At 39.6% G+C, this 13,592-nt stretch overlaps 1 protein-coding gene across 2 annotated transcripts; it reads left to right on the top strand.

Annotated features, from left to right (window-relative positions):
• Positions 1 to 3,972: 3,972 nt before the first annotated feature.
• On the top strand, positions 3,973 to 11,878 carry RB195_015528 (uncharacterized protein; the record flags this gene model as incomplete). Of its 2 annotated transcripts, none has more annotated exons than XM_064206277.1 (9): positions 3,973 to 4,094; positions 10,029 to 10,155; positions 10,214 to 10,302; positions 10,357 to 10,485; positions 11,009 to 11,084; positions 11,151 to 11,303; positions 11,406 to 11,504; positions 11,564 to 11,652; positions 11,788 to 11,878. In XM_064206277.1, 9 exons carry the CDS (start codon positions 3,973 to 3,975, stop codon positions 11,876 to 11,878), a joined length of 975 nt encoding a protein of 324 aa, XP_064062158.1. The 2 variants fall into 2 exon arrangements, with proteins under 2 accessions (XP_064062158.1, XP_064062159.1); XM_064206278.1 differs by lacking the exon at positions 3,973 to 4,094 and adding an exon at positions 8,146 to 8,240.
• Positions 11,879 to 13,592: the final 1,714 nt, after the last annotated feature.

Below are 13,592 nucleotides of genomic sequence, written 5' to 3'. Positions count from 1 at the left end.
AATAACAAGCAGGGTGCGATTTTGATACTAGAGCGAGCAATTGCGTGAATGAATTGACAATAACGAAATTTAAATCTGTAATTTCAATGGGAGCTCTTCGAGAACCATTTTCATCCGCTGATGGGATGATTTCAGCAGCATGCGGTGAAATTGAAAACATTTCTAATAATGCGAACTAATTCTTTGCAGCGATCACTAATATTTTTCGTCACGAATGTTTTGCATGGTTTGACGTTACGGAAGCTGCTCGGAAGACTACAAACTTAGTCTTTTACGAGAGCACAAGGACCAATTTTTCGCATATCTCATGGATACAAGCTCTCCTTCGACCCTTCGACGAATATCCTCGATAAGAAGTCATGTCAGTCATCGATAAGAAGAAGTCGATGAATTCTTCAGACTGCGATCGGGTCGAAACGGCCTGACTTGTAATGTAACTGTAGGATTTGCACCTCTTTTCGGACTTTTGCTAAATCCTATCAGGCTGCGAAGCTGAGTGATGGCTTCACCGGACCACTTCGAGAGGAAATGCTTTATGGAAATGCGCCATAAGTCAGGTCGTTCTGATCCGACTGTTTACACAGAGCAGCAGAAACAAAAAGACCTTAGCCTCCCAACTTATTATAGGTCTGGGAAACCACCCCCACGTTAGAAATCTCAGTGAAGGCAGTACGCTCTGATTTGCTCTGCAATACTGCCTAAACGGTTGGAAAATAAACTTGTCAGCGGTTGAAAATCAGTCACAAGCAAATGCGAGCATTTCTCTTCTGAAAATAGACATTGGCTTCCTTCTCGGAAGCGGATTAAAGGCAGAACACTACAGAACTGTCAATGACAGTGACAACTTTTCTCATGTACTTTTATTATAAGAGATGAAGATAGTTAATATATAATTATTAGTACACAATTAGAACGCACATGTTTTTAGATGGGTTACTTTAACACTAGTGCAGTCCCAGGCTACTATCGACCCACTCCTTCACAATTCAGATTGGTTTCCTTCTATAAGAGAGAGTGAATTAAAGCCGTCTCATTATTTTCTACGAGCTGAGGAAACGTATTTGCTGCGGAACAGGTGCAAACGTTACAAATCTCTTCAAAGTGCAGACGGATGAAATTGTACAGGCCGTACAGCACCTGGATGCATTTTTGTCCTTTTGAATTCAATACTGGCGAGAAATTTTGAAGAAATTTCAAGAGGTAAAGTTTTCAAAAAAAGTAGAAAATGTTTCTGGATTCGCTGCTGATCCATTTGTGCTGCTTCTGAGTTTTACAAAGTTCCAACGTTTCAGTATAAATTACATTTACTATCCAAAAATCAGGGGACAAAATCAGCATGAGGAAGCCGCAACTTTATAATTCGCCTCCGCATTCCTTTTTATGTTTGCTGCAAAATCGGGAAATTCCAGGAAAGGATCCGTTCCGCATTCATTCTTTCTAAAACAGCTGTGACTAGAAATATCGCAAACGCCGTGTTCTTTTACCATTGTAGAATTTTGTGTGTTTCTAGAATAACCCTGTCATTTCCGCGTGATTGTATTATGTCAATCTCCAGTGTAATGAAAATTATTCGGAAAGCGGCACCAAGCAACTAATTATCCCAACTCTTGCAGTTAAACTGCCAAGCTCAGTATGTTCTTCTTGCGACCAATCAACCGAACTCTCCAGGTAACATGCGCTGTATTCACATAATTATTACAGGCATGACCGTTTAACGTACAATCAGAGCTTTATTTATTGTATTGAGAGGAACTAAAGGAAACAACTTCTTCAGAAGATTGGTGGCCACAGAATGGGCTGAGGACAAAAAGCGCAAATATGCGAAAGCGGCGACGGTAATGATAGAAGAGGTGGGTTTCTTCGTTGTCTCAGCTACATACGTTATTTATATTTCAATGGTACCTCATACGAAATTGACAGGAATTGTAAGAAACCATATAGAAATTACTCGGATGCAAGTGTAGACACATGGGCTCCAGAAAATCAAGACTATGTTGCAGAAAACTTTATGCAAGCAGTGAATTCACATTGTCATTTATTTATAACTTCATACAAGCAGTGAATTCACATTGTCTGAAGAGGAGGCTGTAGGCAAAAACAAGTTCGTTATTATTAAATTTTAGTGTTTATTATTTTCTAATGTAATATTCTCTAATACATTATTATTATTATTTTATTATTATTTTTTCTAAAAAGAGCTTGGACTTTAAGAATAGAAGAGAAAAAAACTGGATTTCTTAGGTCAAATCTGTATTCAATAGGATTTCCAGTGCTATACAATATACTTGATAAGACTTCGCTTCGAGAGTGGGACCCTCATCACAATTTCCTACCTATTTTCGTCAAATTTGTTTCGAAGTGAATGCAATGTTATCCCCTCATAATTTACCTTATATTGAGTAGACCGTGCAAAGTTGACGTACTTGTCCAATGATGTCTTTGCAGCCGTCAACAACAAGCATGCTACCTTAAACAAACACATCTGTGAGAAGAATGGAGAAGACGGTAATACTTCATTCACTACTTCGCTACTTTATGGCTATCAACGTTTCCAGCAAGAGAAAAAAACACAACTACCATTTACCGCCGCTCCCACTAGCCGCACATACAACATGATTTCTTCGAACAAGCGTTTCAAAGAAACACATCGAAATTTTACAAGAAAAAACACCCACCTCTCGGAAACTGCGACCCTACCTGCAACGAAAACCAGTGTGTTGTGCATAGTTCAATATATGAACAACTCGATTGTATATTCTTTTCGTATGCTTATCTGTCAATCTGTCAACGTTCAATTTTACCACACGTTACGGCATAAATACCGAAATTAGTATTGTACCATCAAGAGATCATTTTATTACAATGACATAATAACATACCTTATCACTTTATCCTTTTATTTTCTGTCCAGTCTGAACGTCCGGCAAAGCCGGACTTCAGACTGCTGTTTGCTTCGCTCGCCTTCACTGATCAACGAAATTTAAAATTTTTGCGTTTTTCTATGAAATTGGACTTGTGTATCTCCTCCAATCTTTCTTCCTTATTTATATTATAACTAAAAGCGAAAGGTTTCACAGTTTTCTTTCTGAACTCGTCAGTTCTACATTTGGAGAACACTCGAACTTTAGCTTCAAACACTCTTTACCAATACATTTTAGACAAAATTTAAAAGTATCACTCGAAATATGGATTTTCCTACTGTTTTCCCCAGACAGTTGTCAAAGAATGATGTTTTGGCGTAAAATGACGTGAAGGACATCATCTTACTGATAAACATAACTTTCCACGTCAGATCACATAAACATCTAGCTACTATTTAAGCAGCCGTTTGCATACGTGTTTCTACTTTCTGAGAACGGCATGCTACAAACGTGAGGCAAACGAAGAAGGAAATACGCACGCGAAGGAGTCATCGCGAAGGAGAAAGATGAAAAGTCAAGTGTCCAGTGACCACTGCTATCAAACGGCTGCAACCATCTATCTTTTGCGCCATGCACACGAAGTTATTGCGCACCAATCCGACGCCGCAGAATCTGTCGCAGCCAATTTTATAGCTGTCTGGCGCCGGCGTACCAATCCGACGCCGGTGGATCCGTCGCACCCCTTCTATAGGTATCTGGCGCCGGTGGACCCGGCGCACCCCCTTCTATAGGTATCTAGCACCGGCGCGCCAATCCGACGTCGCGGGACCCGTCGCAGCCAATTTTATAGCTATCTGACGCCGGTGGACCCGTCGCACCCCCTTTTTCGAATTTCTTGACACACAGACAAACAAACTCACACACGGACTAAGCTCATCACATACACATCTCACTGTGCCTCGCCTATCATATTTCTCGATTGTCGTGGACAAGCTATCCCTTTATTATGAGGGAGGTGACAGTCGTACCCAATTGCTCTCTCCCCTGGATCCTCTCCACAGAGCACGCCTGCTTGATAATTCATTCAAAAACCACTTCTACAACGACAATCATGATTACTTACGAAATCCCGTCGAACAACACATTGCCTACATCGCATCTTATAGCTCGAGTACTAGCTTACTCAAGAGATGTAGATGTGGGGATGCAGTTGCAACAGCTGATATACATCAGGTGTTGTCGGAGGCAGTCCTTCAACGAGATAATAGTCTCCCCTCTTCGGCCACCCGGCTGGCGCGACCTCCTCTTTCCTACTCCCCACTTACGATTATTTAATGTGTAAATGCATAGTGATAAATATTAACAATAAATAACTGAACTCTCTGTAACACATCAAGTATAAGTAGACGTTCCTATATCTTGACAGAATAGAGCAATCAACTAAATAAAGGGATTGACAATAACAAGGTTTAAAAATGTTATCTACACAGCTCTTCAAAAGTCATTTTCATCTGCAGATGAGATGTTTTTTTTAAAGTTTTCTTTCTGTTTTTTTTTGTTCCTTATTAGAGGTTCAATTTAGCTTTTGGCGAAAACGCAAGTGCTGTTCTTTTGCACTCAGCGAATCTCATAAACACATGCTTACTCCTGTACTTGCTAAATATCTTCGACAAGAGCTCATTATTCCATAAATTTCCAAAACTGCCGTCCTCTCAAAACGGTCAAACTTGTAATCGAAATGTGCTGAATCCAGACTGCACATCGAGGATGTAATACAACCAGGAATATTTGTTTCCGTATTCACCTCTTTAAGACCATCGTTCTTCCTTCTTTGACCTATAGTGTAGAAAACTTGACTCTTCGCAATCAAGAAGAAAATGCAGTCGGCTTCAGTGAAACCTCAGTCAAAGAACTGACGCTAGGAGTATCCTTCTTCACCAAAGAGAAAGATTATTGGAAGTTCTATTCTGCTTCACTGATCGAAGTATAGAGGCGCCGCCGCAATTACCAAAGTTAAATAAGATTGTCGACCATGTGATGCGTCTCAACGATGCAGTGATTATACGTGGGACCAACTCACGCGATTGGAATGCTGGCGTCAGAAAGAATTTAAATGAGGTGAAATGGACCGCCTACCGTCAGATTGGTGAGCCAACGCTGGAACGTACTGAGAGCGGTGAGATCAATCAAAGATACCGAAAAGCGGTAAGACCGAGCTAGCGCCGACACTTGAATGAGGTCATTTTAGGATGCGCTAACATCACAGAAATTTAGTTTGGCGGTATTGCAAAACATTGTCTTTACAAGTGTGCTTGTCGTATTCACTTGGTTCTATCTCGAGAAAAAGGAGAACTCCCCGAATATTTTGAATGTTTCCAAACTGTGGTGGATGCAGCCCTCATGTCTGACTATCGTTGAGCGATTGCTGTCGAAATTCTGTTACAGAATGAATACAATTTTTGAAAAATTTCATCTATTGTTGATGTCGCTTTCGAAATTCTATCGTTGAAGAACTGACATGATTAACAAATTTCTCTCCATTGTTAATATCCGTTGGATTAGTGCAGTGATTTTTTTAAATACAAATTGAGAGCAGTTGAGAGAAAATTGAGAGATTTGGGATCGCTTTTAAAATTCTATTGTTGGAGAACCGACATGATTAACAAACTGTCGTTCATTGTTAGCCAATCTTTTCATTTGCCTTTCAATATACGAACTGTAGTTTTGAACAATTTTATAAACCATTCCGGATGGCAGTAGCTTTCCAGGCAGTTTCATCTGTATGAAACTGCGATTATCGTGGGAGAGAAAAAAATATTGCTTGTTGGATTTGTAGTTCTAACTCATCGTTGAAGCACATATTCACGACTTAAAAGTAAAACTTATTAAACACTATTATTATTAGCAACTTATTAAAACACACATGAGTAATGGAAGGATTTGCTTTTCACACCGATCTTCTACTCTAAAGACCAACAATGGATGTATTAGGTTGTGCAAAGAGAAATAAGCCTGAATTCTTCTTTCTCGTTTCCTTGGATCTGTTAAAAACTTCTGCATTGGTTGAATAAATAGACGACACAAATAGGGAGGGACCGCCGCCTCGAGAGTTTTGTGCGTGCCCGAAAAAATCGAACAGATGACGGAGAATGATTTTCACCACATGGGTAACTTAGCTTAATTTTACTTAGACGTGGTCGGTGGAAATGGGATTCAAAAGACTCAAAAGGGGAAATGCAGAGAAAAAACTCGTCGTCTGAGGTAAACTATCATTTTTGAAATGAATCTAAACAGATAGCAAAAGTATTCAGAGATTTTTGCAAATGAAAGATTATAAGCGAAATAAATAAGATGTTGTAGTTGTCTAGAGGCTGCTAAAACACACAAATCCACTTTGTTTAGGACTTGGCAGCGAGAAGTAAAATGGACTGACCGCTTGAAAGGACTTTCACCGTTAGAATTTGCAACGAAGCCAGCTATTTCCTTCAAGGAATAGCTAACAAAGTGCACCTGCTTAGGTCAATGCAGTAATAGCAATCAAGCAGCAGATCTGGAAACCAACAGATTTTTGCTCTTCCGTCTCTGAAGTACAGACGGGTGAAACTATTTATGAACTTTGAAAAGGACATTAGGCGTCGCACATAAGTCCAACGCAGACGATCCTATCACTTTCTTAAATCATAAACTGAATGAAAGTTATTCATATTATCCAGTTAATGTTTACAAATATACATACATCAGTCTGATTTCAGAGTCTAACTTGGACTAAACTAAGCAAAGAAACAATGATTCTGCGAGATTTACAAACGTAAATTACCTTTCTTTTGCCTTCCTTTCTCACAACTGCCTTTACGTCAACGACTTAAGAAGTTTGGCATTAAATCCCTTTTTCTCCTTTGAAACTATAAAATTTATTCAATGTTTGCCACCATGCAACGTGACTTTTCCCGTAAGTACAAACAATAAATAATATTCTCATGTGTCACTAATATTCACATTTTGAAAGTTCCTCTACTGGGAAAATGAATTTCATGTTGTACACAACTTTTTTATCTGCTTCTGTTTCTTTAAAAGAGGATGACCGTTTGCGTGTCCTCATACTCATCGTTTCCAGCTAACACCATGGCGGCTACTCTTCTGGTAAGTCTTGATAGTTAGTGATATGTTCTTTAACCTGAAGTGGTGACTAGTTTGAGATGCGAGGACTGGACTACACAAGGTTCACTTTTCTGATCAGTCGCAAAAGTCTTTCTTCCTTGACACCCAACCACAACTATTTTTGTTAAAATTGGAGCAATGCAGATCTAGTTTACGAATACATAACATTTGCTGTGCGTTCAGAAATTCAGAGAATTCCTCTGGACTCCATGCTACTCACAACCCTCTTTTTAAGAAGAGTGGTCCAAATAAATGGCGGAGTGTGCAGAAACGAATAATTAAAATAATGTACTCGCTGCAACGAATGAGAACACCTCTCCTGCATGATACCCCAATTTTATGAACATCCACCCAATACTGTTAGATGCCTGAACTGTGATCCTCACAAAGCAGACATCAATTACTCGCAGGGCGCAGAAGTAGGTGTAAATGTGAGAGACGATCATGCCCAAGAAAGCTCAGCAGTAGTCAAGTGGAAAAAAAACACTTTTTTGTAGGTGAGAGGTGATAAGGTGGCGAGTTCTCAGTTTCCCTTCTTTGAAGAACCGTCGAAAAAAAAGGTATTTGCCTTCCAAAGTTTTAGTGCTTCTTCTTTGTTGTCTAGCGCTATATTTGTCATGTAATACTGAAGAAACAAGGAGAGTGGAAGAAGGACCGTCGAAATAGAAATAAAATATTAACGTTAATCTACTCTTGTTTCCACGCATCTAAATTCCACCTACAGTGGTTGCTCCCATTTAAATCCTAGGGTCTATTATTCAAATATTTCTTGTAGGCTGGTGTTATCGGCGCACTATCGCTACCAGCTGTAGATGCTGCAACAATTGCGATGACAGGACAGTCTTTCCCACTGCTTTGAAATATTCCTTGAGTAGTATTTGTGAAATGTTTGTGTGATCTTGACTCCAAATGACCCTGGCTGTGATCTACCCATTGCCTAACCAACCCCATAGTAATATAATCTATGTCAGAATTTTTCAGAGTCCAGGAGCTCACTGATTTCTGATAACTGGAGAGAAATGGTTCTGGACCTTCATAACGGATTTCGTAGAACACTCGCAGAGGGGAAACAGGAGGGCAAAGGCGGCGCCTCTCTGGTTGCTGCCGCAGACATGAATGCCCTCGTATGTCAAATCTATGCGATCCTATTCTCTACAAGCTAAGCTTCAGTAATTTGACTCCTGAACATTCTTCACCATCACACCATATCAAAGAATGCGGGTTTGTTTGGGGGGGTGGTTTTTTTTTTTTTTTTTTTTTTTTTAAGGGGGGGGGGGGACAAAAGAGAGGGCCCTAAAAAAAATTTATAAAAAAAAAAAATTTTTTTTTTTTTTTGTAATTAAGGAGAAGGGAGGCCCCCCCCCTCTTTTTCTCTCCTTAACACCCATTGGGGGTGCCTTAATAGAAGAATAAGGTTATTCCTAAATACCGAATTCTGTCACGAAATGATCTAATTTTTCATTAAAAAAAGAAGCTGCAGTTTAGTCAAGCAGACTAAGGCTCATCAATCTTTATTTCATAGCGAACATTCAGTTCGAAGCCACTTTCAAGATTGCAACAACAACGAGAGCAAATAGGTTCCTTTTTGATTGAAACGGAGCCAACAAACTATTTTGTACACATTAGAAAATTATTTCTTATTTTGCACTAATGAAGTAAGTGCGCCTTCGAGAATTCTGCCTCGAGAATTATGCTTTCAAGGTCACCAACAAATCTGAACACTAGTCACAAACGAGAGCTACGAGGATCACTTAATGAATTTTAACTGTATATGCACATTAAATGTACTAATATTTAACAGCACATGGATTATTGGTTAGGAGTCATGGACTATTGATCAGGAAAGTATCATTAGAAACGTGATGTAAAACGTGTTAATTGGAAATATCTGAGTAGTACAAACATGAATACCATTCAAGAATACAATCTAAGTGCAAAAGCTTCTGCATTAGGAACCTCACTACAATCTTAGTAATAAATAAAGCCGCTGCTTATTTTTAGGTTCTATTAATTCCTTTTTTTTAATCACTGATATGGAAGAGAAACGTAAGCGAGATGGAGGTTTTTGGACACCTCCTTTTTGCATTTAATCAAAGTGATAAAGAAGTTGTAGCTGCTTGCGCGTTGCGTGCTGCATAGAGGGACGGAACAAGGTCTAAGAAAACTATTTTGAAAAGTCAAAATAAACAAGAAGAATGTACAAAGAAGACATAAACACAAAATGGGGCAGATTAATATGAGGAGTTGCAAAACTTACTGACAACGGGAGAAAATCGTTGGGAACTACAGAGGAAACAACAGTGATGCACACGAAGTTGATTGATTTGTTGTAGGTTTCGGTTTGGAAAACGGAGAAATACGAATTTCTCTTTAATCCACCACAATTTCTTAACCAATGTGTGAACAGCTTTTGAGGTCAAAATTACTTTTTTTTGAGGACGAAGAGTAACGGTGTTTGTTTTTTTCACTTTCAACCACTTTCTGTTCCTCTCCATACACAGCAGTTTGAAAGGCTACGATTCTTCGATTAAATTCAAAAAAAAACCAATGGTGCCGAAGATGACTAATGAAAAACTGTTTCGTGCTGTTTGAACACTGCTTCAATGATCTGATGAAAGGCTAGAGAAAGTAAAATTAAAGAATCAAAAACAGTTATCGTTTAGAACGAGATGTTCTCCATGAAGCGGCATGCAGCATTTTGCTAGCACTTCTATTTTTCTGTAGATTTTCGAGTTAAAAAAAAGCTGACGACATGCTCACTTGTATATTTATCTTCGCAGTTTGCCGTTTTCCAAATAGTATCTAACGTCGTTTGAATTCTACTCATCTCCATCTATCGCGCAGAGTTGGGACTACGATACAGAAGTGCTTGCCCAAAAAAGGGACATACAGAAGCTAAAAAATTTGGCGCCATCACCGCTCCAAATGGTTACGGGTCTACATACAGCAAGTGATGTCCTTTTTAAGATGCCTTTGCTTGCACCATAACATTCTTTCTTTCGTTTCAAGGATCACTGTCGGGAAAACATGTGACGCAAGTAAAACAGTGAAGGAAGAAGTAACGACGTGGTGGAAGGACGGTGCAGCTAAGGAGGAAACAAAGGTTAAGGTTGCTGAAAATGATAAGTTCTCTCAGGTTCGTTTTCCTAACAAAGAAGACCGTTGTTGTGCATGTAGGATGCACTAGTTTTCAGATGGCTTACTTTGAAACTAGTGCAGTGGCGTGCTCATACTACCCATGCTCTTCTACGGAGCTAAGTTTGGTTTGCCTCTACAACAAAGAGTAAGGGAATAGTCTTCCCAATATTTTCAACGGACTCAGGTAAAAAAATTTCAGTGCAGCGGATCAAGCCGTCACAGATCTTTACACGGAAAACCCAGACCAATGCCAATGTCAAAATTGCAAATCGTACCTCTGTCCGTCGGAGTTCACTCCTGGTGAGAAATTTTTAATCAATTTTAGGAGGTGAGGCTCTATAAAACTTAGACGTGCATATGAATTTCCTGTATCTATAATATTCACATGCTATTTCTTGAGTGTTACATAATTTTACTGTCCCGTTGAGTGATACTTCCTAAAAATCGAGGTACAAAACTGGCATGGGAAAGTTATAACTCTCTTATTGTTGGACTTCTACATCTCAGCATTCCTTTTCATATTTGTATAAACTCCTAACTAGGAAAGGGTTCATATCGGCGTGTTCTTTTACCACTCTAGAATTTTGTGAATTTCTGTATTTCCGCATTACCGTATTATCACAACCTTCAATGTATGTAATATGCATGCGCAAAGCCCTTCGAGCCAACTAATTATTCCAAGCCTTGTAGCTCCACTGCCAAGCTCTGTATGTTCTGACTGCGACAAATCAACCCAACTATTTAGAGAAGCCGCGTTGCATTCACACAATTACTACAGGTAAAACCATTTAACGTACGGTTAGAAGAATAGTTCTTGTAGAAGGAAAAATTAAAGCAAACAATATGTTCAGAAGGTTGGTGGCCACAGGATGGGCTGGGGACCCGAAGAGTAAATATGCGAAGCCGGCGAAAGGAATGATGGAACTGGTGAGTTTCATAGTTATCTCTGCTACCTTACTTACATTTCCTTCATACCTCATATGAACTTGACAGAAATACGAGGAAACGTTAGAAGAAAACGCAAAAAATTACTTGGATGCAAATGCGAACACATGTCCCATAACTCCAGAAAGTGCAGACAGTATTGGAGAGAACTTCTGGAAAAGCAATAATTTCACATTGTCTCAGGAAGAGGCTGTCGATAAGGTTAGGCAAAAACAAGTTGATTATTCTACATTTCGAAGGTTTTGTCAGATTTGTTTCGAAGGCGAGTACAATATCTCGCTTTTCATACTTAACCTTCTCCAGGCTGTCGAGGAATGGTTTAGTTACCTGACAGATATTGGTCTCGGAGATGACCTTGAATATGCAAACCTTAGAGAGGACTCGGGAAAGATGTTCGGAAATGTTAGCCGGTGAACTAGCTCTTCTGTTGAGAAAAGTAAGCAGCAGTGCTTTCATTGCAGGTAATCCATGACGAGACAACGAAAATTGGTTGTTATGTGAAAGCTTGCGCGAAGGAGGGAGTAATTGTTGTCGATTGTCGCTATGATCCGTATGTTATAACCCATAATCCGTGGAACAAATAATACTGCCATACTTTTGTCCCTAAACGTTAAAGATAACAGCTTCTGAGCTTACTCATTATTAAAAAACCGTGTCCGCAAAAAATAGCAACTTTTTCTTTCAGGAAGGCTGACGGAAATATCTTCGAAACTGGAAAGACGTGCAGCTCGTGCGGCAACGCCAAATGCTCGCCTCTTGGTGGACTTTGTGCCTGAGCACATGCTAACAGATTATTTTAATGTTTGCGAAATGCTGTAAGCAAATCCATCACATCCATAATCCTCAAATGAATGGTTTTTTTTCACTTGTTTGATATCTAACAATGCAACCCAATATAATAAGATGGCTTCATTTTCTTTCCATATATATTGACGGAATTGGCCCTTCTTGTCACTGTTCCACCATAATCGCACTTATGAACGTGTCTTAAGTAATTGATTAACCAAAGGATTGTTATCAGTTTAGTTTGGATATTTCCCGGAAACTTCAGCTGAATGACGGGACCTGCTGACAAAGCAACCAAATGGTCCCCATAAAACGAGAACGCTACAACGCGCGAAAGAATATCTACTCAGCTTTTTTTTACATAGAATCACGGAGTGAGATAGCGCTGTCTGCGGTTTGATCATGTTACGGAATTCATTGCAGTAATTAATCCCAATTTTGCCCTTATGATTTGATGTTACAATGGCCAGACGGAGGATTCGTCTTCTGCGAGATGACATGTCCTGGACTCTTGCATATAGGGTAAAGCTACCAAGAGAAAAAACTAGGAGTTAGCTTCCAGAACTTCTAGGAACAAGGGCGTAGTTGAGCCCTCTCCCCAAAAAACTACATTTCAGCAAAACTCTAACTCGAGGGGTTTTTTAAGGACGGTTAGGAAGTTGAGTATGGTCACGCTCATCTTCATAGTATATACCTCTAACTCTTTATTTGTGAGGAGAGCCCCCAATATCGTCAATTTCGTGGTGTGATGCCTTACATACAACACATCTATGAGAAGAATGAAGGACACGAAAATACTTCTCATCACTAACATTTTTTTTCCTAGATTAAAGGCAGCATACCACGAACCTGAGGTGGTGAGGATTTCAGGTGGAGTATTCGTAATAGTAGAATAGATTATGGAGAGGGGGTGCGGTTCCGTCCATTTCTCCTTAATTGCTGTAAAAAACGGCCCGGAAGATGCTGCGCCGCACAGGGCTGGCGCGCTCCAATCGAACTCCTTGCACCAAAATAGTGCACCGGAACGGTCGGAGCAGTATCTTCTGACCCCTTTTCTACGGCAATTAGGAAGAAATGAACGGAATCAATCTCTTCCCCATAATCTACGACCCCGTATACGAATACTCCACCGGAAATCCGCACCACTCCAGATTCGTGGGGTGATGCCTTTAATAACATATTGAGGATTTCTATTAGCGAACAGGAACACAGCATTGTGTTGAATTATCTCGCAAGTTCATTTGGTTCTTGTTGTGTCATTTTTCTGAGTTTTATGAATAAATAAACATAGAATTGGTCATATACCATAAGCTGTTCACTGTCACTTACAAGAAAGGAAACAATCGTTGGTACTTATTTGAAACTGCTAATTACCAAACATTGCTGCCGAGAGTAAACAAGAGGATGTAAGTGATCAACTGTTTTCTTGTATTCTAAAAAATTGTTTCTAATGGAGTCTAAAAAAGCGGAAAGCGGAGCGTATGGAACAAATCTCCCAACCCAACGCGCACATTCGAGGTTAATGATTGATGATATTGTATTGACGTTCATTGCGGACGATCCTCAAGCTATAAGCTATTTTTCGTTGGTTGTCCTTCTTTCCTTTTGTTTAGATGGGTGGATAAATAAAAAAGTGCTCGGCACTGATTAACTCCTCTACGATGCTTAAGTCAGTCAAAATCCTACAAGATTTGTACGCAATGA

This window comes from Necator americanus, chromosome V (assembly GCF_031761385.1).
Source record: "Necator americanus strain Aroian chromosome V, whole genome shotgun sequence".
Classification (NCBI taxonomy): Eukaryota; Metazoa; Nematoda; class Chromadorea; order Rhabditida; family Ancylostomatidae; genus Necator; species Necator americanus.
This window is presented reverse-complemented; position numbering and strand designations above follow the sequence as displayed.